Below are 24349 nucleotides of genomic sequence, written 5' to 3'. Positions count from 1 at the left end.
GCTCAAACAGACGCTGCAACATGTAGTAGGTTGAGCTCCAACTTGTTGGCACCTACTGTATTAGGGCTTTAACTGGTACTCTATTAGCACACTGAATAAACTGCAAGTGCTTCCAGGCTTTAAAAGAATGTCTGAAATGATTGAATATTCTTCTGCAGGTGGTCAGTATGTTACTGACTATGTCTTCCTTTTTGAGGAACTCATGCACAACCAGGTTGATGCAATGCACCAAACACAGGACCCTAAAATAGCCACCATTTGTCATGGCCTTGACTATATTACTGTCCTTGTTTGTGGCAGCAGATTCATTTATGAGACCTCTCAGCCATTCCGATACCACCTTGCTGTCAAATTGTCCAAGATATTTGCAGCTGTATGTGATTTATCCATGGCGGACATGGCTACTGTTGCATACCACCGAACGCTCTTAAAACTTTCTTCGGGGCTAAACCCTGTAGATAGCTATTTCCATATCCCTGCAAAAGAGATCCAGTGTGCAGTGATGCTCATGGAATCAGTCAAGTTGCATGACAACTGGTCTACATGTCTGTCGTCAGGTGGATAGTGTGAACAGCACTTTGTTGCAAAGCGTGTCTGACCAATTGCAGTACATCATGATGCAGTGCTGGAACAGCAACTCTGGCAAAATTGGTCCCACTTGGGACCTTCCAATTCAGGCAGCTGGCAGACACAAATTCAAAAAGTCCCACTCCTTCCACAAATTCAAAAGGGTGGAGGTCCAACTCTAACATTTTTGCCAGCTTCACATTGTATGAATGTGCCTTTGGGTGGTTCAAGTCATAGAGCCCCTCCTGCCTAAACATGCCCCTAAAATAGCCTGGATTTCCTTCCTTTCTGGGGCCACTGACGTATGTGATTTTTGAGGAGTGATAGGTGGTTGATTCAATATGCGTCTTGGGGCAGTTACTCTATGCCGTGGTGGCTCAATCTGACTCTGAATCTTGTGCAATTTAGAGGTTGCTGAGGTGGGTGATGCTGGTGCACTCCTGGGGAAAGAGCTGTTTTGTGTGTGGATGTCACCCTCTTCTTCCTCAGGACCTCCCACCACGATTGAAGCTTCCCATCTTTCCTCACCTTCACCACTACCACATTCAGTATTTTTTTAAGTTGCTCCTCCCAAAGGATTGTATGATTTTTTTTCATATGGGTCGTTTGGCCTCCAGTACCATAGTGTGAACTACACTTACCTCAATGAGCACTCACATGGCAAATGGAGAATATTGTAATGTTCTCCACCTGCTTTCTAAGCATAAAAATTCCCAAACTGTGGACAAGTACCTTCTTAGTGGGCCAGTGCCAATGCCTGAAAACGAACTGTAGGTAGGTGGGTGTGTCATTGAATGCCTCTCAGCAGTGCATATTTCTACTGAGGTAGGGGTTGATGCAGGTCTCAGCTGGGGCTTTACAAATATGGGAGCTGGCGATGGTACCTGTGCCACATCCCTTGGAGCAGGATGAATAGGAGGAATAATCCTGGACTACTCTGTGCCAGCATCCACAATGACTGGCTAGTCATTGTCGTCATCCTCCTCATCATACCTTTTCATAATTCTAAGTCTTTCAGGAACTTTTCTTTTCCCTTGCCTGTTATAGTGTCTTCCGGACAGGGTACACTCCATGCCCATATCATTAGAAGGGGTGCTTGGAGAGAATGGTGGAGTACACTTCCTTTTTCTTGCTGGAGATCTGGGAGCTAATGATTCTAAAAGAGGAAGTTCTTGCTCGGCAAGAAGCTCAACCCCCTGTTCTGCTCCAACTTCAGGAAGGTTTACTATTGCTGGCTGTGACTGCTGTCCACTTTGCTCTGTTTCCTGAAATGGTTGAGTACTACGTTGCAAAAGGGACAAATCCAATTCAACATCACTGCTTGTCGGCATCACAATGATTTCAGTGGTTGCCTCGCTGACAGCCATGGATTTAGGTTAGGGTGGTGCTGGTGATGCGGGAGTGCCGCTCCCAGGTTCCTCCCCAGTGGCCACTGAGGCAAGCATATTTCTCCCAAAAAAGGTTGTGGTCAGCACACCAGTGGCAGAATGCTGCTTCTTCTCACTGGCCACTGTCTAGGCAGCACCTTCCTTTGGGGCTATATTAAAGATCTCAGTTGTCAGCGGCACTAAGGTGCACAAACAGAAGAGATTGGAGGACTGACGTCATGTGTTTTTGTGAAGGCCTTTTGTTTGGCAGTACTGCGGATGATGTCTCTTCTTCTCCTGTGCCCTTAAAAGCAAACAATTAAAATGGCATGGGCACTGCAGGGGCCCCCGTAAGAGGGCCCCACCTTGTAGTTCAGTGTCTGCTTTGCAGACACTGAAATACGCGATGGGTGCCACTGCACCCGTCGCACCTTCCCACTCCGCCGGCTCAATCCTGAGCCGGCGTCCTTGTGGGAAGGCTGTTTCCCACTGGGCTGGCGGGCGGCCTTTTGGCAGTCGCCCGCCAGCCCAGTGGGAAACCCAGAATGACCGCCGCGGCGGTCTTCTGGCGGTTCCCGCTTGGCGGGCGGCTCCCGCCGCCCGCCAACATCAGAATCACCCCCAAAATGTTGACGAGCCACATGACAACAATGAGCAAGGAGGCATGGAGAATAAAGAACACATTCAGGCCTATGGACACAGAGTACGCAAAATGGCCCATAGCCAAATGGCATGGAAAAGAAAGACAAAGGGTGGCCAATTGCAAACACACTCACACACACATTGGCCAGACAGAAGAGGCATGGTAACACTAAAGAAAACACTACCATTTTATTCAGCAATGCCACACCAAAATTAGCTGAGCTATACAATTTTGACAACAATACACATCCTATTATGGCATCAAATATTACCCCACATATACACATTTTGCAGGAATAAAAACTTGAAATGCAAACAATATCCTACATATTAATTCAATCCAATGCAGTGCCATCTCTGCCTTAAATGATGTTTTAAAAAACATATACTACAGAAACATGTCTTTCATGCACTGATGACTAGTACTGGGCCTACTGGCTGGATGACCCATTGGAAGACTAGGCCACATAGTAAAATGAATGAATATTACAGATGTAAGAAAAATTTAGAAAAGGTACCTAACGGTGCAATGTTTTTTCTTTACAAAACGTGAAAAATGAAATGCAAAAAAAACTAGGGCCCTACTGAATCTCCAGGCCATCAACCACAATGAAACTAAAGAATCAAAGTATAAAGAAATACTGGTGCATGTGCTATCAAACAAGCAACACCCTTATACAATAGTTTTTTAACTTACTTGTCTGATATCACAAAAACAGAGTCCTTAAATCCAAAGGTATATATCCCCTTCTGTGCCCAGGACGTAATGGTTACGTCCTGAGGCACAGTGTTCGCGTGCCCAGGACGTAACCATTACGTCCTGGGCACAGAGCCCAGAGGGAGCGCTAGCGCTCCCTCTGTGGCGTTCCCCCCACCCCCCCAAGGCAGGGATGGAAGGGGAAGCCCTTCCCCTTCCACCCCGACCCCCCCACCACCCCCCTGTGACGTAAGGGCGCGATTGTGTGCTGACAATCACAGAGGCCTCCTCCCATCGCGCTGGAAGCTCAGCTTCCAGCGCGATCGGAAGAGAAATGCAAAGCATTTCTCTTCCGATCACATGGAGGAGGCCGGAGAGGCTTCAAAGGGAAGGAAATGAATTGGGCAAGGCAAGGGTCGCTATGGGGGAAATTATATTTAGGCTATTTCTGTCCCCCTTGGGGGCAGATTGGCCTATTTTTATGAGGCCAATCTGCCCCCAAGGGGGACAGAAACCACTAGACACCAGGGATTTTTTTTTTTTTTCATGAATTTCGTGCAAGGGGAGCGACCCCTTAGGCTAGGGTCGTTCCCCTGGGGGGCAAATTTATTTTAGGCCATTTCTGCCCCCCTGGGGGCCAGATCAGCCTATTTTAATTAAGCCGATCTGCCCCCAAGGGGGGCAGAAACCACTAGGCACCGGGGATTTTTGTTGTTGTTTTACAGATGGGGAGCGACCCCTTAGGCAACGGTCGCTCCCCTGGAGAGGCAAATTGTATTTAGCCCATTTCTGCCCCCTTTGGGGGCAGATCGGCCGATTTTAGGTCAGAAACCACTAGGCACCAGGGATCTTTTTTTTTGCGCCAACTTGACGCAAGGGGAGCGACCCCGTAGGCAAGGGTCGCTCCCCGGAAGGTTGAGGGGGCTGGGGCAAATTTATTTTTGCCCATTTCTGCCCACCCCGGGGGCAGATCGGCCTATTGTTATTAGGCCGATCTGCCCCCAGGGGGGGCAGAAACCTCTAGGCGCCAGGGCAATTTTTTTTCTTTTTTTTTAAAATTGTTTGTTTGTTTTTTTAAAGATGGGGAGCGACCCATTAGGCAAGGGTCGCTCCCCTGGGTGGCAAATTGTATTTAGACCATTTCTGCCCCCCTTGGGGGCAGATTGGCGGATTTTAGGTCAATCTGCCCCCAAGGGGGGCAGAAACAACAAGGCACCGGGATTTTTTTTTTTTTGCGCCAATGTCATGCAAGGGGAGCGACCCCGTGGGCAAGGGTCGCTCCCCGGCGGGGGTTGGGGGGACGGGGGTGATTTATTTTAGGCCATTTCTGCCCCCCCCCCGGGCAGATCGGCCTATTGTTGTTAGTCCGATCAGCCCCCAGGGGGGCAGAAACCTCTAGGCGCCAGGGCTAAATTTTTTTGTGTGTTTTTTTTTTGTTTGTTTATTTTTTTAGAGATTGGGAGCGACCCATTAGGCAAGGGTCGCCCCCCTGGTGGGCAAATTGTATTTAGACCATTTCTGCCCCCCTTGGGGGCAAATTGGCCCATTTTAGGTCAATCTGCCCCCAAGGGGGGCAGAAACAGCTAGGCACCGGGGATCTTTTATTTTGCGCCAATGTCACGCAGGGGGAGCGACCCCGTAGGCAAGGGTCGCTCCCCGGGGGGGGTTTGGGGGAGCAAATTTATTTTAGACCATTTCTGCCACCCCTGGGGCAGGCTGAGCTAGAGGCCAAAATCCACAGGTAGGCACTTTTAAAAAAACACCTCTGTTTTCTGTGAAAAAATGTGATGTGTCCACGTTGTGCTTTGGGCCATTTCCTTTTGTGGGCGCTAGGCCGACCCACACAAGTGAGGTACCATTTTTATCGGGAGACTTGGGGGAACGCTGGGTGGAAGGAAATTTGTGTCTCCTCTCAGATTCCAGAACTTTCTGTCACCGAAATGAGAGGAAAAAGTGTTTTTTTGGTCAAATTTTGAGGTTTGCAAAGGATTCTGGGTAACAGAACCTGGTCAGAGCCCCACAAGTCACCCCATCTTGGATTCCCCTAGGTGTCTAGTTTTCAAAAATGCGCTGGTTTGCTAGGTTTCCCCAGGTGCCGGCAGAGCTAGCGGCCAAAATCCACAGGTAGGCACTTTGTAAAAAACACCTCTGTTTTCTGTGAAAAAATGTGATGTGTCCACGTTGTGTTTTGGGCCATTTCCTTTCGTGGGCGCTAGGCCTACCCACATCAGTGAGGTACCATTTTTATCGGGAGACTTAGGGGAACGCTCGGTGGAAGGAAATTTGTGGCTCCTCTCAGATTCCTGAAGTTTCTGTCACCAAAATGAGAGGTAAAAGTGTTTTTTTGGTCAAATTTTGGTGGTTTGCAAAGGATTCCGGGTAACAGAACCTGGTCAGAGACCCATAAGTTACCCCATCTTGGATTTCCCTAGATGTCTAGTTTTCAAAAATGCGCTGGTTTGCTAGGTTTCCCCAGGTGCCGGCTGAGCTATAGGCCAAAATCCATAAGTAGGCACTTTGTAAAAAACACCTCTGTTTTCTGTGAAAAAATGTGATGTGTCCACGTTGTGTTTTGGGCCATTTCCTTTCGTGGGAGCTAGGCCTACCCACACCAGTGAGGTACCATTTTTATCGGAGACTTGGGGGAACACAGAATAGCAAAACAAGTGTTATTGCCCCTTGTCTTTCTCTACATTTTTTCCTTCTAAATGTAAGGCAGTTTGTAAAAAAGACGTCTATTTGAGAAATGCCCTGTAATTCAAATGCTAGTATGGGCACCCCGGAATTCAGAGATGTGCAAATAACCACTGCTTCTCAACACCTTATCTTGTGGCCATTTTGGAAATACAAAGGTTTTCTTGATACCTATTTTTCACTTTTTATATTTCAGCAAATGAATTGTTGTGTACCCGGTATAGAATAAAAACCCATTGCAAGGTGCAGCTCATTTATTGGCTCTGGGTACCTAGAGTTCTTGATGAACCTACAAGCACTATATATCCCCGCACCCAGAAGAGTCCAGCTGATGTAACAGTATATTGCTTTCAAAAATCTGACATCGCAGGGAAAAGTTACAGAGTAAAACGTGGAGAAAAATTGCTGTTTTTTTCACCTCAATTTCAATATTTTTTTCTTTCAGCTGTTATTTTCTGTAGGAAACACTTGTAGGATGTACACAAATTATCCCTTGATGAATTCCGAATTTTGTCTACTTTTCAGAAATGTTTAGCCTTCTGGGATCCAGCATTGGTTTCTCACCCATTTTGGTCACTAACTGGAAGGAGGCTGAAAGCACAAAAAATTGTAAAAATGGGGTATGTCCCAGTAAAATGTCAAAATTGTATTGAAGAAATGGGTTTTCCAATTCAAGTCTGCCTGTTCCTGAAAGCTGGGAAGATAGTGATCTTGCCACCGCAAACCCTTTGTTGATGCTATTTTCAGGGAAAGAACCACGAGCTGCCTTCTGCAGCCCTTTTTACCAATTTTTTTGAAAAAAACAAATGTTTCACTGTATTTTGGCTAATTTCTTGGTCTCCTTCAGGGGAACCCACAAAGTCTGGGTACCTCTAGAATCCCTAGGATGTTGCAAAAAAAGTACGCAAATTTGGCGTGGGTAGCTTATGTGAACAAAACGTTATGAGGGCCTAAGCGCGAACTGCCCCAAATAGCCAAAAAAAGGCTCGGCACAGGAGGGGGAAAATGCCTGGCAGCGAAGGGGATATACAGCAGACAAAGGGAGTGAAAAGTGACCAGGAGAAAAACAAAGCACTTGGAGGAGCCTGCGTGACAGGAAGAGGAAGTTAGAGTCTCTGGGCATTTCCTTCCTGTTGGAAAAAAAGTCAATAAAAAAGGAAAAACAACTTCAACTGCCCATTGGAGAAGAAAATCAACTCTAAACGTCTTTTCAAATAGATTTAGCTGCTTCTTGAGTAGAGAATCTGCTTGAGGTAGGCTCACAAGAGGCACTATAATGGCGCCGTTACAGCCGGAAGCCTCTCAAGCAGCCTTGAAATCTTACACACGCTCACTGGTGGCCTGACAACATCATGGCTCCCAAAGCAAATCTTGTGCACTCTGGGGGAAGAAAGAAATCTGCTTCAGGTTACTCCACATAGTGTGGGGTGTCCAAATTCCAAAATTCTCAAAACTCAGCGAGATGAGCTGGTTTTACCACCAAAGCCTTGTATTGATGTGATCTTAGGGTGGAACATAGACTTCTTTTTCAATGATATTGCTGATGAATGGTAGGTGAGTGATGGGCAGTGGAGGCTGCTGAGGTAATCAGGGTCTAGTGTAGGGGACTTTAGGAGTTGGAGGATCTGGCTAGTCTTGAGAGCTTGTCTGTGGAGTGAGGAATCGGTGAGTCTGGGATGGGGTTGATTCAGTGATTGATTGTCTTGAACAGTGTTCTGCTTCTGTTGGTGGCTTCATTGATAATGATGGTGTATTACTTTACTTTGGCTGATATGATGAGCTGCCTGTGGGTTTCACTGAGGGTTTTCAGTATCGAGAGATCCCTCAGGGGTTCTGTATTTCTTCCATCTTCTTCACTGTCTGCAAATTAATTGCTTATTAGTGGCAATATCTTTAGAATACCAGTGTGCGAAAGGCCATGACTTGTGCATGTATGTTGTATTTGGGACATGGACGATCAAATAGATAATTGCTGAAGTGAAGTTGTTTAGAAGGGTGTTGGTAAAGGACATTGAGATGAAGGGGTGAGCAATGAGTTCCAGCATAAGGTTGTCTATGGAAAAGTCTTTGAAGGATCTTAAGGTTTGGGATTCTCTTCTTGTGTTGATCTTGGTTTTGTTGATAGAATGCTGAGCTGGGAGATAGAGATGGCACAGTGGTCAGACCAGTCCAAGGGTAAGGATGGTTTGCAATGGATTGTTAATGATTGTTGGAAATGGCTGTTTCTGCAGGGTCGTTTTTTGCCCTCCTCATCCTCGTTTTCTGACCTTGTTTTTGTTGGCTTTAGGACTCTGTGCACTTTACCACTTCTAACCAGAGGTAAAGTGCTTGTACTCTCTCCCTAAATGTGGTAACATTAGCTTATCCACAGTTGGCATATTTAATTTACTTGTAACTCTTTGGACAAGCTAATTATATGTGCTCAGGGCCTATAAATTAAATTAAATGCTACTAGTGGGCCTGCAGCACTGATTGTGGCACTCACTAAAGGAGCCCTTTAAACATGCCTCAGGCCTGCCGCTGCAGGGCCTGTGTGGGCAGTTTTAATTTGTCATTTGGACCTGGCAAGTGCACCCACTTCCTAGGCCAATAACTTCCTTTTTACTACATATGTCACCCCTAATGTAGGCCCTAGTTAGCTCCGAAGGCAGGATGAAGTGTATTTAAAAAGTTGGACATGTACTTTTAAGATTAACATGTCCTGGTATTGAAATCACTAAATTCGTTTTTCGCTACTTCGTTTGGCACAATTGCAAGGCCTGTCTCTCCCATAGGTTAACATTGTGGTTAACTTCAAGCATACTTTAAGTGTAACTTCCAATTGAGAAAAGAGAAAAATTTGAGTTTAGTGTCTCTGAACTCACAATTTAAAATCACAACTTAAGGTGAAATCGGATTTTAAATTGTAAGTTTGAAAATGCCACTTTTAGAAAGTTGGCATTTTCTTACTTTAACCATTCTGTGCTTCTGCCTGTCTCTGGATACATGTCTGTGGTGGATGAAAGCTGGTTTTGTGTATGCCCTCTAGACAGTCACACACAAAGGGAGCTGGGGTGTGACATTTGCATCCTGATGGCACATCACCAGGCTGATGGGCCATTAACTGTCTTGAAGGGGGGGGCAAAGCTTAACACTGCCTCACTTACACTTGAATAGGGCTGTGCCTGTCCCCACACAAAGGGCTGCATAACCCCCTGTGGAATGTCTAGAACAAATAAGGAAGGGCAGGGACATTATGATCTTTAAAGTCCTCTTTGAAGGCTCCTCCACTTTAAAGGCACATTTGGGTATAAGTAGTGGTCCCCAGGCTCCACCAAATCAGTATACTACTGGTCCTGTGGATAATCTGGGTTAAGCCTGACTGCTCTGTGCCAAGCTACCAGAGGGTGAACACAGGTTAACTTAGGGAGTGTAACTGACTTACCCTCACTAGGACTGTTGTCCCTCCTTGCACAAGATGCATACCTCGGCCAACTAGAGACCCAATTTCTAACAATGATGTTGTAAAGACAAGATTAAGGATGTGACCTTTGGAGTGTATTGATTGTGCGGCCTGCTGAACCGCGCTGAGTTTATCAATGAAGTTGAAGAGGGTATAGATTGATTTTGTTTAGCTTACACTGAATGGGAGGTTGAAGTCACTAAAGAGGGTGTTGTGGGCATGTTGGATGGATGAAGTGATGAGGAGGTCTGAAAATTCAACATTGAAGTCCTTGTCTGTTCAAGAGGCCTGCAGATGAGATGGAATGTGGTGGCCTGAGTTACAGAGAGAGAAAAATGGCAAGCTAGCATCCCTGTGGAGTTGAATTTTACTCACTTGCCTGGTGTGAAGGATCAAGAGGATTTATGGATAGCAGCAAGGCATCCCCCCCTTCCTAGTTGCAACATCTACATGATGGATGCTGTAGCCTGTTGGAAGAAGTCTATCTAGAACGTGTGAAGATGTGCAGGTGAATCATGTTTCTGTGATGAAAAGGGTGAAAGCTTGTGATAGGCGTGCACGCTCTGGTGCCTGGAGTACTATAGTGAGTGCATTAATGAGCATGAGTTGGAATTTGTGTTATGTAATTTGAGGGTGTGTATAGTTTTGGGATGTGAATGAAGTTGAGTTTGTGTTTTGTGTGAAAGCTCTGTGAGAGTCTTGGTTATCTACATCTGGTTGTGATAGTGTGGATTAAAAATATGGGGTTCAGAGTGAGGCACATGATTATTATCTTACCTTTGGGTTTCACAGGAACAGGGGTTCTCCTCTTCAGACCCCAACGGACCCAGACAGGCAATACCCTTGCCCGTGTCTGTGCTTTGCTGGGGACACCCAGGTGATGAGATGCCCTGAAGATTTGACTGAGGTAGGGTGAAAGCAAGAAGTGATGACACTTCCTGTGTAGATGGATGATGGGAATTCCAGTGAAATCACATCCTGTGCATATGGATGTTGGGAAATGCAGTTATGCAATTTCCTGTGCAGATGGATGATGTAAAATGAGAACCTCTTGCTTGGCTTCTTTTTTTCTAAACAGGAAATAGTAAATCTGATCCCTCCAAGGTCCAGTGCTTTTCATATTGTTGTTCAGATTTGACTGAGAATAGGGAATTCTACTGGTTAAAAGTCCAACACTTTCTCCACTGTTGCTTAGTTTAGAGTGGGAATAGTAAATTTGACCCACAAAGCCTAATTACTTTTTATTTTTATTTTTTATTTTTAGTTTTTAACATATATTTTTGTGATTTAATTTTAACAGTTGTTTTGCTTTTAATTTTATTGTACATTTTTGAGTTATAATAATTTTATTAAAATAAGTTTTTAAATTTAATAATGTTGTTCTATGTGTTTATTTTTCCTATCATTTTTACGACCTTGGCGTGAAATGGGACGGATATTTTTCCCGCTGTATTACAAGTTCTATTATATCCTATGGAACTTGTAAAATCGCGGGTGGGATATCTGTCATGTTTGTGACAGAGTGATCCCCTCCGCCAAGGTCGTAATCAGGCCCCAAGTTTTAAATAAATTGTAATTATTATTTGTATTTTTGTTTCTCCTGTTTATTTAATAATTTGATTTATTTCCATGTTATGTTTATTTTGATTTTACATTTTTTTAATAAATCATTTTAATTTTATATTTTAAAGTTGTACGACCTCCCAATTTATTAATAAATGCTGGGCACCATTCTCAGGGAGTAGAGACATCTAGCAGAATCTTTTTCCCTTGTTTCATGCATTACTTTTTCTCTCTGTTTGAGATGAAGAATACACTGCCTGACAGAGCGAAGTTGATTCTTTGGAATCCAATTTGATCATCATTCGGTCTAGTTCAATCTGACAGGAGCACTTAATGACCAGACAGCCTTGGTGCTTGATAGCAACATTTATGAAGTATACATAGCACAATCCCTCTTAGCAAATTTAAAGACTTTGTAATTTGTAATTACCAGTAGCTGACATTAACTCAAGCATTCCACCCATCACTATATCGTATTCTTCAGTTGATTCCAATAGCAGCTGAACTTTGAGATGATGTATGTTTTGGATTGTTCCATCCAATCTCCCCCAGGGGATATTAGGTCACTGACATATGCTAACCTGGTAATTGGCCTGGTCTCTTACTATTCTAATTTGGCAATTGGGCGTACAGGCTGCAAAACACCTTAAGAATCTTGCAGTTGCTCATAGCAGGAGTTCAGGAAATATGGAAGTAGGCAGACTCAATCAAGTCTTCCCTTCTTACAATGACCAATCATTATCTCTCAGCACCAATATTGAGCATTTAGGAGTCCTCTATGCTCTACAAATTGGTCATTGGCATTATTGAACTCCAATGGTAATAGATCTTCACCCAGATGTTGAGATGGATTTGCAAAGAAAAGGTGGTAAGGTGAATAATGAGTATTAACTACTGACATACAGCAATTCAGTATAAACGCTTTACCTAAACACCTATGGAAAACATTGAAGAGTGTTTAGTTCCTAGTGTAGCAGTAAGTATTTTTTTTCCTTGTTATGCAGTTTAGTTTGGCCCTGTTGATTCCCATGGATGGCTGCGCTCAATACCTGCCTAGCCTTTAGTAGGCCATAAGAAACTCTTTTAGGGCCCAGTGGGGAAGTTTGAAAGGAGAGAAGGTGTTACTTGCCATTTTCTATGCGGTTTTCCCTCACCTGGCTCATGATAAAGCCCTTGTTGAGTTCATGAGCCCTTTCTTTGGTTCTAATGGTGTTATATGCACATTTCTTTAGATCCATTTAAACTATAGAATGGATGTTTCCAACATTGAACATAGAAAAGCATATTGAGGAATTTATAGGGAACCCTTCCTGTCTGTTCTTCCAGACATTCTTATTAGCCTCCTTATCCTTTGGTTTATCAGAAGGTCAATTCCTTTGTCAACAGTGCTCAGGAAATCATTCTTGCATCCTTGTTCTTTGTCCTAACTCAATAGAGGAACAAGGATATAATTGCCCAGAGAGCAGAATGATAGTGACATGTTACATTGGCAGTTGAAGGGGAGGTTGCATGTCTGACAATTTTTTAATATCTTGGGGAATCAGGGCATGCCGGGAAAGCTGCTCCTCTTTCTCCTAATTGTGAATCATGCCCAATCTTGCATTGTCTCATTTGTTGGTTCATTTTGTTTTGCCCAGTGGTATTCATGGTGCTTCACCAGGGTTATAGTCCATCTTGGGCAGAGGTACAGGGTGTCCATCTTTGTTAGACCCTGCCCTTTTTACAGTGTCATCCCCAAACATTTTGCCTTCCTCCTCCTTTTTTTCTGACACTTATTGCTGACGTTAAGACTATGGGCACTTTACCACTGCTGATCAGTTCTAAAGTGCATGTGCTCTCCCTTCTAAATTTGGTATGACTGGCTTACACCTGATTGACACATTTAATTAACCTGTAAGTCCCTTGTACAGTGGTAACTCTATACCCATGGCCTGTAAATTAAATGTTACCAGTGGGCTTGCAGCGCAGCTTGCAACACTCACAGAAGTAGCCTTTCAAACCTGTCTCAGGCCTGCTGGCACAGGGCCTGCATGAGCAGTTTACTTCCACAGGGACCTGGCATCTAAATGTACTTGCCAGGCCTGGAACTACCCTTTTATTATATATGTCACCTCTATGGTAGGCCCTAGGTAGCCCTATGGGAAAGGTGCTATGTATGTAAAAAGCTGTACATGTGCCTATTTGTGTGGTCTGTCCTGGAAGTGAAAAACTGCCTATTTGTTTTCTCACTGCTGTGAGTGCTGCCTTTCTTATGGGATTGTATTGGAAATCCCTTACCTTATGTCTGGATGGTATTGTCTGATCTATAAGAGGTAGCGTAGGCATGTTTGGTATGGTTATAATGGCAGACAGAAATGCTGCTTTCTGGTGTAGGCAGATTGTTTATTTCCACTATAGAAATGCAATTTCTCTGTGCTTATGACTCTGGTGTTTTGCATCTTGACTCCAACCCATATGTGGGCAGGGTGACAGCTGGGCTTGTGCCTACTTTTCAGACAGCCTGTACACAGGGAGGGTGGAGGTGTCACAGAGGTGCATCTGCATATTGAATGGCCTTCCTGGGCTGAGAGAAGGAGAGGCGGGGCACACCTGCATTTATAAAGGCTGTGCCCTAGCCTCACACAAAGGGTTTGTTTACCCCCCACTGATGTCTGGAGCCAGTGCTGTAGGAGAGAAGGGACACTCCTAGAACCAGTTAGGACTGGTTAGATCCCCTTTTCCCCCTTTTGTGGAGACTGTGCAAAATGAGTATAAGTACAGGGGCTTTCCCCCACATTTTAGACACCGACAGCCTTTGGACTGCTGCTGTTGTGCTGACTTATGACCTGCTGGGTCACTAGGAGGAACTACCACTGACTGCAATTCTTTGTGCTGGTCTGTTTTCTTGGGCCCTGCTGTCCTCTGCCCCATTCTACTGTCTCTAGGGGCTGGGTGGTGTGTCCCCCTGTTCCCCTGCTGCTTTTCCCAGAGTTGGCTGTGGTGCAGGAAGAGCGCTTGGCTTTATGTGAATCAAGCACACTGTTTTGCCGAGTGGATCCGAAGCGCAGGAAGAGCGCTTCATTGTTTTTGTTTAAGCGCATGCCGAATGCTTTACTTTATTGGGATAAAGCACATGGAGAGCCCTTTTGTGTTGCTGCCAGCAGAGGATTCTCTGCCACGACCTGGGCAGGTCAAGAAAATCCAGCGTGCATAAAGCCCCGCGGCACAGGAGCGCATAGGAGAGTGCCCCTGAGGCATAGGCAGGCACCTGCTTTGATGCGTTCACCGCCACGGCCTAGGAGGGCTGTGGAGCAGGAGGCTCACGCACCAGGTCGGGTGCGGGCATGCCCGCCGACGGCAGAGTGTGCTACTCGGGGGGAGGCAGGTCGCCTCCAGGCCCGGTGAGCTGCGAGGAGCGCTGCTGGAGAAGCCAGCATGAAGAAGGCCGCCCCGTGGGTTGCGGGCCAGACCCCAGCTCAGCGCTTCACCCGGGGAGATTGGAGAGATCTCCCCACCGAAGAAGAAGGTATGTGGGCTCCTTTCTCCACATCCCAGATGTGGAAAGGTATGTGGGCTCCTTTCTCCACAACCCAGCTGTAGAATCCCTGGGGATGCCGGGGGCCTTCTTTTCTTTGGGGATTGCGGGGTCCTTGTTTTCCGTGGGGGCTCGCTTGACACCCTTAAGGAATCAGAACGCAGGAACTCTGTGAATTGGGACATGGATGTCCCTGTAGGCCCTCGGTATTTTGTGTGGTGTGACCAGATGGAAGGGGCAGATCACGCTCACCAGTTCTGGTGAGAATAGTCTGAGGTGATATGTGCATGTGTTTTTCAGTGTTCTACATATGCCATTGGGGACTGTGTCTTATGATAAGGTTGTGGCCTCCGTGTTACCTACCAGGGGCATTTCTGGTGATGCTTTCACTTTATATGTTGTCATGATAATGTTTTACAGTATGATAATACCATGAGCTTTTATACTGCTCATATTATGCACATTCATGATGATGCTTTGGTAGTGATGATCATGTTTTTTACTATGACATATGCCTTGTAGAAACAGTGTTTCCTGACTACTGCTTATGTTGCAGAATACCCAGCAAACTATGGGGGTCATTCTGACCCCGGCGGGCACCGCCACTTGGTGGGAACCGCCACTTGGCCGGTCCGCGGTCAAAAGACCGTGGAGGCCATTCTGACTTTCCCGCTGGGCCGGCCGGCGCCCGCCAAGGGAGCGCCTGCCGGCCCAGCGGGAAAGGCCCTGCAACACAGAAGTGTTGCAGGGGTGCGACGGGTGCAGTTGCACCCGTCGCGATTTTCACTGTCTGCTATGCAGACAGTGAAAATCATGCTGGGCCCCTGTTAGGGAAACCGCCGGATCCCCTTTTCTGATCGCGGCTTTACCGCCGTGGTCAGAATGGGCAGGAAAGCACCGCCAGCCTGTTGGCGGTGCTTTCCGTCGTTCACGGCCCTGGCGGGTTTTACCGCCAGGGTCGGAATGACCCCCTATGTGTTCTAGTACTAGTAACTGAGTAATGTTCTGATAAATTATTGTGTAGCAGGTATTACTGACATGTTGTGTTTGGTCTAATGATGTTGTGTACAATACAGTTTATTTTTATATAACTTAATGTTGTGTTTCCTTTGTAGTGTATTTATTGAATCATGTGTTTTGTGTGTGTTGTGCAATTGCTTTACACATTGCCTCTGGGATAGGCCTGACTGCTCATGCCAAGCTACCAAGGGGGTGAACAGGCGTTATCTTAGGTGTGTAACTCCCTCACCCTGACTAGGGTGGGTGGGTTCTGCCTGACTTAGTTGCATACCCTAGCCAACCAGAAACCCCATTTCTAACAATCTCATATTTGTAATGCAGCTTTACGAGCGTCAGTAAAAGATTTGGTTCAATGTACCATCTGTGTGTGGATAACTGTGTTCTTATGGAGAGGGTGTGTTGAAATCTGTGTGCATGTGAATCATGTTTAGTAGCATTCAGGTGGTGAATTAGTGCAAGTGGCTCAGTGGCAATTTGCAGTTCTAGCCCAAAGCCATGCCTGTGTTTTCATATCTCATTAGATAGGTTGGGACAAGGAATGTTTTGGTAATATCTTATTACCCTACTGTAATCATATTAACTTATAGTCCTATTCTTTCATGTCAGTCTTTATGAACCCTCCAGCCCACTCAATCTATTGCTAAGTTTATCCTGAATGATCCTTGCATATGGTCTGAGACTCAGCCTATTTTATGACACTTTTGTTGGTTGAGAAAAGCAGGAATCAGAAAAGAAAATTGAAGCAAGCTCCAGTTTCACTTAGTTAGCAAGGGGGAGGGATGAGAATATTAAGACTAAGGGCTTGTTTTAAAGTTTGGCGGATGGGGTACACTGTCACAAATGTGATGGAAATCCCGTCCGCCGTATTATGGTTCCATTATAGCCTATGGACATTGAAATATGGCAGAAGGGATATCTGTCATGTTTGAGACAGAGAAAACCCATCCACAAAACTCTAAACCAGGCCCTAAGAGCAATGACAATTGCAAGTAAGTACTATAGTTGTTTGTCTAAAATAAATGGAGATGGAAATAGGAGGTCTCCAGAAACCATGGTATTATATGGTTCCGTGTATCGACTAAATCAGATAAATAAAGAGTACACGTTGAGGATTTTTTTTTTTTAAAGCTCCTGCTTGGCAAGCCTGTTGATGCAAGGGTCTATGAAATAATAAAGTTCTGCAATTATCCTCCATAACACTCAAATCCTTTTTTTGTGTTCTTTGCAATTCATTCCTATGTAATGAATTTGCACTTACTATGCTCTAACAGTAGAGGTCAACATACATTTATTTGGTATTTTTTTAGTTGTTACAAATTGTATATTTTTCTATAGGTATTCTTATGGTTTTATTACCACTGTTTAGTGTAGATAGAGACAATGACACATGAGAGATAAAGCCTCTAGTGTCTTGTGATGCCTCCACTCCTTCCTGAACATGGTAATGAATGACATTTTTACTTACTCCTCCTCACCCCGGTCCTAACAACTGAGGTTATGCCCTCACCACAGGCATAGCATGTTAGTCCTTTTTCTATTTTTTTAATTTTATTTAAGGTCCTCCCCATCTCACCTCCACCTGTTATGTTACCAAGAAAAAAATGAGAACAGTCAGGTAGGGAGGGCAGGAGGGAGGGAAGAGGACTGGGACGAGGAGGTCCCCATAATCAGGGTAATGAAGATTACAGGTAAGTAAGAATGTCATTAACCCCTCATAGCGTTCTTCTCTTCCAAGTCCTCACAACTGAGAATATAACAAACTTAGAAAGAACACAAAACACACAAGATGCAATGTAGAACAGGGTTTTATTCAAACTGACACAACATCATTTTGTAGCAGTTGCCAAAACCTGTGACCCAAAACTGCCCTCCAAGTCAGCACCATCAGAAAGACAGTAATGATGAAGAAAAGTATGAGGGGAAGACCAAGCCCAGCCACTGTCCAAGAGGTAAAAACCACCCTAGTGGAGCTGCCATGGACATCAGAAGGAAGAACCTCTCCAACCACTTCATAGGCACAGGCAATGGCGTGACAGATCCAACGATTAAGAGTTTGAGTGGAGATTTTCCTACCTTTAGCAACAGAGCCTTAAGCAATAAACAATGAAGAAGACACCCAATGCGACGTTGCGTGCTCCAAAAATTTCAGAAGAGCCCTCCTGACATCAAGAGTAGAAGAGAGGTTAGAAGAAGAATCTAGAAAAAAAACAGCAAAATGACCTCCTGAGCCAAATGAAAGGAAGAATCCACTGTAGGAACAATCTTAAGGTCCAGGTAAAGCAACACTGGGTCAGGAAAGAACTTCAGATAAGGAAGATCTGCCATTGTAGCCCAGAACTCTCCCAGGCATCTCACAGAAGTAATGGTCTCCAAGACAACCACCTTAGCGGAAAGCCACACAAATTCTGCTTCCTCCAAAAACTCTAAACAAGCCAGCTGCAACCCCCTGCGAACAAGAGCCAAGTCCCAAGAAGGAACCTCCTTCTGAATAGCGGAATTCTGGTAGGTGGAACCTCTGAAGCAACCTGAAAACCAAAGAAGAAATAGTAGAGAAATCATTAGAAAAGATTGGAATGCCTTAATTGCAGCCCACTTAGTGGAAAGAGTACTATGGCCCATATTTATACTTTTTGACGCAAAACTGCACCAACGCAGTTTTGCGTCAAAAAAATTAGCGCCGGCTAACGCCATTCTGAAGCGCCATGCGGGAGCCGTATTTATTGAATGACGTTAGCCGGCGTTAGCCGCCGGCGGTGTCTGGTGTGCGTTAAAAAAAACGACGTACACCAGGCAGCGCCGGCGTAGGGGGAAAATGGCGTATGGGCGTCCACAAATGGTGCAAGTTAGGCTGAGGCAAAAAAATCGCCACAACCCGATTTGCGCCATTTTTTTACGACGACCATCCCCCATTGAAATGACTCCTGTCTTAGCAAAGACAGGAGTCATGCCCCCTTGCCCAATGGCCATGCCCAGGGGACTTCTGTCCCCTGGGCATGGTCATTGGGCATAGTGGCATGTAGGGGGGCACAAATCAGGCCCCCCTATGCCACAAAAAAAAAAAAAAAGAAATACCTACCTGGACTTACCTTAATGTCCCTGGGGTGGGTCCCTCCATCCTTGGGTGTCCTCCTGGGGTGGGCAAGGGTGGCAGGGGGTGTCCCTGGGGGCAGGGGAGGGCACCTCTGGGCTCATTCTGAGCCCACAGGTCCCTTAACGCCTGCCCTGACCCAGGCGCTAAAATCCGGCGCTAATGCAGGTTTTTTAGACCCGCCCACTCCCAGGCGTCATTTTTGCCCGGGAGTATAAATCCGACGCATATGCATCGGAGTCATTTTTTAAGACGGGAACGCCTACCTTGCATTTCATTAACGCAAGGAAGGTGTTCACGCAAAAAAATGACGCTAACTCCATGAACTTTGGCGCTAGACGCGTCTAACGCCAAAGTATAAATATGGAGTTAGTTTTGCGTCGAATTTGCGTCGAAAAAAACGACGCAAATTCGGCGCAAACGGAGTATAAATATGCCCCTATGAGTCTGACGCTTGAAAAAAACATCGTGCAAGAAGGCAAGAATTTGGAAGGAGTCAATAGCCTTAGAAACCTCAGACCAGGCCAAACACAATTTGAAAAAAGAAACCCAGCGTTTCTTATTGGATTTAAGGGTAGACTTCCTATGAGATGACTGGATGTCCAAGGCTACCTGAGAGGAACAACCCAGAGACTTCAACCCTATGCACCCAAGCTGTCAGATTTATCCTGAGGAGCATCTGAAGAGACAGACATGAAAAATGAAGAGGAGAGGGCCGGCAAGGGAGATGAAGCATCCGACCCTGAGACAGAGCCAGAAGGAGAGGAAACCAAGGGCCTCTGGGACAATAAGTGGCTATGAGGATTATCTTAACCTTCTCCTGTCTGACCTTCTGAAGAATCCAACTCAGGAGGGGAATCGGAGGGAATGTGTACAGCAGACCCTGAGGCGTAGGAACTGACAGGACATCAACCACCCACACCTGAGCAGACAGACTCTGTGCAAAAAGCCAGGCACTAAGCATTGTCTAGAGAGACAACAGGTGAAGCCAAGGATCCCTGAACCTCTGACAGACAAGAGGGAAGAGCGAAATAGACAGATGGTACTGCACTGAAGAAGGGACATTCCTGCTGAGACTACTGGCCCTAAAATTCAACTCTCCTTTAATGTAAATTGCAGTCAGGCCCAGACAAACTTTCTGCCCAATGAAAGATCAGGGACACAATCTGATTGAGGGATCCGCATGCTGTACCCCCCTACCTTTTCAAGTAGGCCCTTGCCAATTGATTGTCGGTGTGGGCCACCACATTGGTTCCCCACCATCATGTTCCAGACAGCCATCAACTTCTTCCAATTTGAGTACTGTCCCCCAGGGACCAAGGAGCACTCAGAGAGCCTAACACCTCTACCCAGCCCCACATGCTGGCATCCGTTGTCGCCAGAACTGGATGTGGCAATTGTAACTGGACCCCCTTCCCCAGGTTGTCCTGAACTAGACACCAGGACAAGCTCTTCACAACTTGATCTGTTATGGAAATAGACACATCGTAGCGCTGCAAGGTGGGATCCCAATGGCGTAGGATGTGGTTCACCACAGGCTTTAAATGAAAATGTGCCCACAGGACCACTGCTGTGGAGGCCTCCAAGAGACCCTGCATTCGCAACCAACACCATGCAGAATTTTTGAAAAATGTGTTAACAAAGTCCAAACCCCCGAATGAAGAGAGAGCAGTCTGTCCTCCGGGAGAAAAGCTGCACCCATTCGAGTGTCCCGATGAGTACCAATGAAAGTCTGTATTTGAAAAGGAATGAGATGTGACATGGACACATTCACCATAAGTCCAATGTCCTATAGAGTGGAGAGGACCAGAGCCACATGTTGACTTGCCTTGGAAAAAGAAAGAGCAGTCATCAACCAGTCATCAAGATAAGGATACAAAACAACACCCTGCAAGTGCAAAAAAGCAACAAGCGGAGACAATACCTTGGTGAAGACACAGGGAGATGTGGCCAGACCAAAGGGCAGAATTTGAAACTGGTAACAAAGATTCTCCATAGCAAACCTCAGGTATTGCTGACTCTCCAAATGAATGGGAATGTGAAAATATGCATCCTGCAGATCCAGAGTCACTATGAAATCCCACTTCATGAGCAAGGGAATGACGACTTAGAGAGATACCATTCGGAAATGTTCCAACAGAACAAATTTATTTATGGACTTCGTTTCGAAAATGGGATGGAAGGAACTGTCTGGCGTGGAGACTAAAAACAGAGTGGAATAAAACCCCAAACCCTTCTGCCAACTGAAACTGAAACAATCGCCCTCGGAGAAGCAGAGACTGGACCCCCAACTGGATACACTGAAGCCTGACAGGGTCCCTTTCAGGAGTAGATCTGATCTGAAGTGAAGCAGAAGAACAGGACTTTTGAATGAAATCTGATAACCATGTTTGACTATCGAAAGGACCCATGCATCCATCACCTCTTTCTTCCACTGAGGGAGAAACAGCCTGAAGACAAACTCCCACCATCATATAGTCACTTCTGCTGGGATTTGTTATAAAAGGCAGCCTTCCTACCACAGGCCCACCCACAAAAGGGACGCAGCTCAACCAACTGAAAAGCAGGCCATTTGAACCCAAATTGCTTCTTCCCCTGCACCAGCTTGAAAAGCTGCAATATGTTCTTCTCCTCAGATGCCTTTTCCACCATGTCAGTCAGCTGAGGACCAAACAGTTTTGGGCCCAAAAAAAGAAGCTTATGAATCACAGATCACTGGGAGGCCTCCAACTTCCAGGACTTTAACCACAGGGACCGATGACCAGAAATGGATGTACCTGCTGCCGTCATGGAATCCCAAAGACAATCAAAAACAGAGTCCAATAAGAACTGGGACAGCATTTCCACATTAGAGAGAAGAGTTGTGGGAGCTTCTTGGTTTTGAAAACAGTCAAAGGGAGTGTGGAAGTCCTTAAGAAGCACCTGGGTAGCATAGGCAGGATACATGGCCACCAGAATACCATAATTGGAGGCAGCATACGCCTGTTTCATAGTGGATTCAACACACTTATCCACTAGATCAGAGACAACAGTGTCCTCTGAGGCCAAGGACAATGAAGAAGATATGGAGGCCAGAATAGTATTCACCTTAGGTTCCTGAGGGAACTGCTCATCAAACACCTCCAACAAGTAACGCTTGGAAGGAAATCAGGGAACAGTAGATTTATCAATGCCCTTCCATTACTTCTGCAGCAAGGAATAGATCACATCATAAAGGGGCAGGACATCCTGAGACACAGAATGGTATTGAGCCAATAAGTCCTCTTCCACCATATCTGGAGGAGCAAACCCCATATGGGCCAGAACTTCTTTGAGCTGCTCACCCTTAAAATATGTCCACTTAGAGTCATTAGGCTCATCAGAATCATCATGAAGGCGAGGACGCTTAGAAGGAATCACCCTCTCCTGAGTATCAGTATTCACTGCATCTATAATGATAGCCTGCAAATCACCCCCAGAAATATGAAGGAGCTCCTCCACATCCCTTTGAGCAGGAGCACTACTGCAAGTATCCATTACTCGTAAACCAAACGACAGGAAGTAGCAACGTGCTACAGCAGCATCCTGCTTCCTGTTTATATGGTAGCAAGGCAACCAAAATCTCGCTGTGCAAGAACCAGAACCATAAAATGAGTGCAGACAAACACCACGCTCCACGTAACCAAGTAACACCTGGAGGGGGTTTGGAAAACAACACACGGGCTCCGGAACGGACTGGCTATCAGGTGCAAATAAAGGCTCCCTGCCCCAGCTCGGCACATAGGCAGGGAGCATGACCAACAGCCGGCGCACAATGTGCTCTACCCGCTCAGCAGGGCAGAAAACAGCATATAAACACAATCAGATATTGGAGCCGGAATCCAGAAACAGAGGCACACTTACCCAATGTATCCCAGGCCAGGGTGCATGCTCGCGAAACAGGAACAGAAACAGGAGGTGAGGGGGAGGACCTTACATTTTAAAAATAAACAAAAACCATAGAAAGACGACTAGTGTGCTATGTCTGTGGTGAGGGGGCTACCTCAGTTGTTGGGACTGGAACAAGGAGGACACCATGAGGGGAGGAATAACATATTACTCTCAGCACAGTTGCATATATGGTTTATGAATTTATGGCTCATCATAATCAACTGGCATAAATAACATTATTTATTAGAACCAGGACAGAAGGGGTTACATTTGTGCAGTGAGATCAAATTATATGGATTAGGACTTTTGAGTATTGTCATTTTCCTCTGTGATCTGTGAGGTATGAAGCAGTATTTTCTCACAGTATTTATGTTGTACCATGGTAAAAACATGGAGTTTGATCTCTGCACTGCAGCAATAAGTGGGATGGAAAAAGATTAATGGCCACCGTTGTTTCGAATTACACATTTTATTGGATAAATGTATTGGGACTTGTAAGGTCTACATGTTTATATAGCTACCAAAACCATTTTGGTTAGTGACGCTACTTCTCCTATTTGTCTTTAGCTCTGGTGACTCTTACTGGAATAAGTGTTTACATCGCCTATTCTGCAGCTGTATTCAAGGAGGTTGTCTGCATCTCGGGGAAGCAAATTCTTGAAGGCATCGACATACGGTTTGGATGGTCATTGGCCCTGGCCTGGGTCTCATTCATCGCCGAAGTCCTCACGGGAACAGCATTCCTAATGGCTGCCAGAGTGGTTGGCCTGAAACGAAAACGCGATCAGAAATTCTGAGCTGGCGAGACCAATGAGAAAATAATGTTCTCAATTTAATACAGATAGAACACTCGATAATTTCATGGAAGGCACCGTATGACTCATTCTTCATCACCTTCTATGAGAAACTGCGACGTTTGCATAATATACAAGAATGTCTTTTCTGAAACCCTTTGTCTAGAATTGTGAAATAATGATTTGCTGCTACGTTTTTTTCCTGTCTACAATAGTTAACCAGGTGCCCTTTGCGACTGCGTCTTTCTGCAATATTTAACTAACGTCTAAGTCTTTATACTGGACTGCTTCTCCCTGATCAATGGAGAAGGCTGAAAGGATTTGCGAATAATGAAATCCAAAGGCCTAGACGCGGAAGAGTTGGGCGGCGCAGGTCCCCAATTAGGAAGCCCATCTCCTCGGATAAGCACAGAGTGCAGGCAGTGATATTTCAGTTGGGAAATGTAAGCATGGGACAACAAACGAGAGAGCGATTACAGCATAGATCCACCCGACCAATTGTTCGTGGGTCATAGACTGCTCGTGGACTAAGAAGACTCTGAAATGTTCTCAGAGATTCTGGTTTGCAAATTACAGCAGCTGTGTGGCAGCCTGAAGAGTGTGTGTACCTCATTGTGTTACGTGTTCTATTTTCAGTATTGAACTGCTGCTACCTCTGCATTATTGTGTGCCCATTAATTCTGAGTGGACTCATTGCAAACTGGTCATGATAGTTTTAATGCTTCGCCAATGTTATCAACGTTAGTATGCATGAAGACAATGAAGGCTAAACATGTACAACAATGAGCCTTGAGTGCTTCATTTGACTTTTTTTTTGTTTGGGGGGGAGGGCGTGTCATAAATGGTCAAGCCTACAAAGATGAATCCAAATTTTAGAGTGTGAACGCTTGCATTTGTACCTTTTGGGAGTGTGCGACTCTTGCTTTCCGCTTTCAAGTCTGAGAAAAAACGGAAGACACAACAGCCAATCGCATTTTAACACCCAACTGGTTCTACATAAACAAGTGCTTAAACACAGTGTAAGTGATGGAAGTCCTTTACTCTGTAGTTCT

General features: G+C 45.4%; 1 protein-coding gene across 1 annotated transcript in view; it reads left to right on the top strand.

The window, feature by feature from the left end:
• The window catches only part of TMEM114 (transmembrane protein 114), a 780869-nt gene extending 756740 nt beyond the window's left edge, over positions 1-24129 (top strand). Inside the window, exon 4 of the mRNA XM_069210612.1 lies at positions 23071-24129. Within this exon, the coding sequence (XP_069066713.1) occupies positions 23071-23300 (230 nt within the window). The 3' untranslated portion in view covers positions 23301-24129. The remainder of the gene's footprint in view (positions 1-23070) is intronic.
• The last annotated feature ends 220 nt before the right edge of the window (positions 24130-24349 follow it).

This window comes from Pleurodeles waltl, chromosome 10 (assembly GCF_031143425.1).
Source record: "Pleurodeles waltl isolate 20211129_DDA chromosome 10, aPleWal1.hap1.20221129, whole genome shotgun sequence".
NCBI lineage: Eukaryota > Metazoa > Chordata > Amphibia > Caudata > Salamandridae > Pleurodeles > Pleurodeles waltl.
The sequence above is the reverse complement of the archived record's forward strand: the minus strand, read 5'-3'. Positions and strand labels throughout refer to the sequence as shown.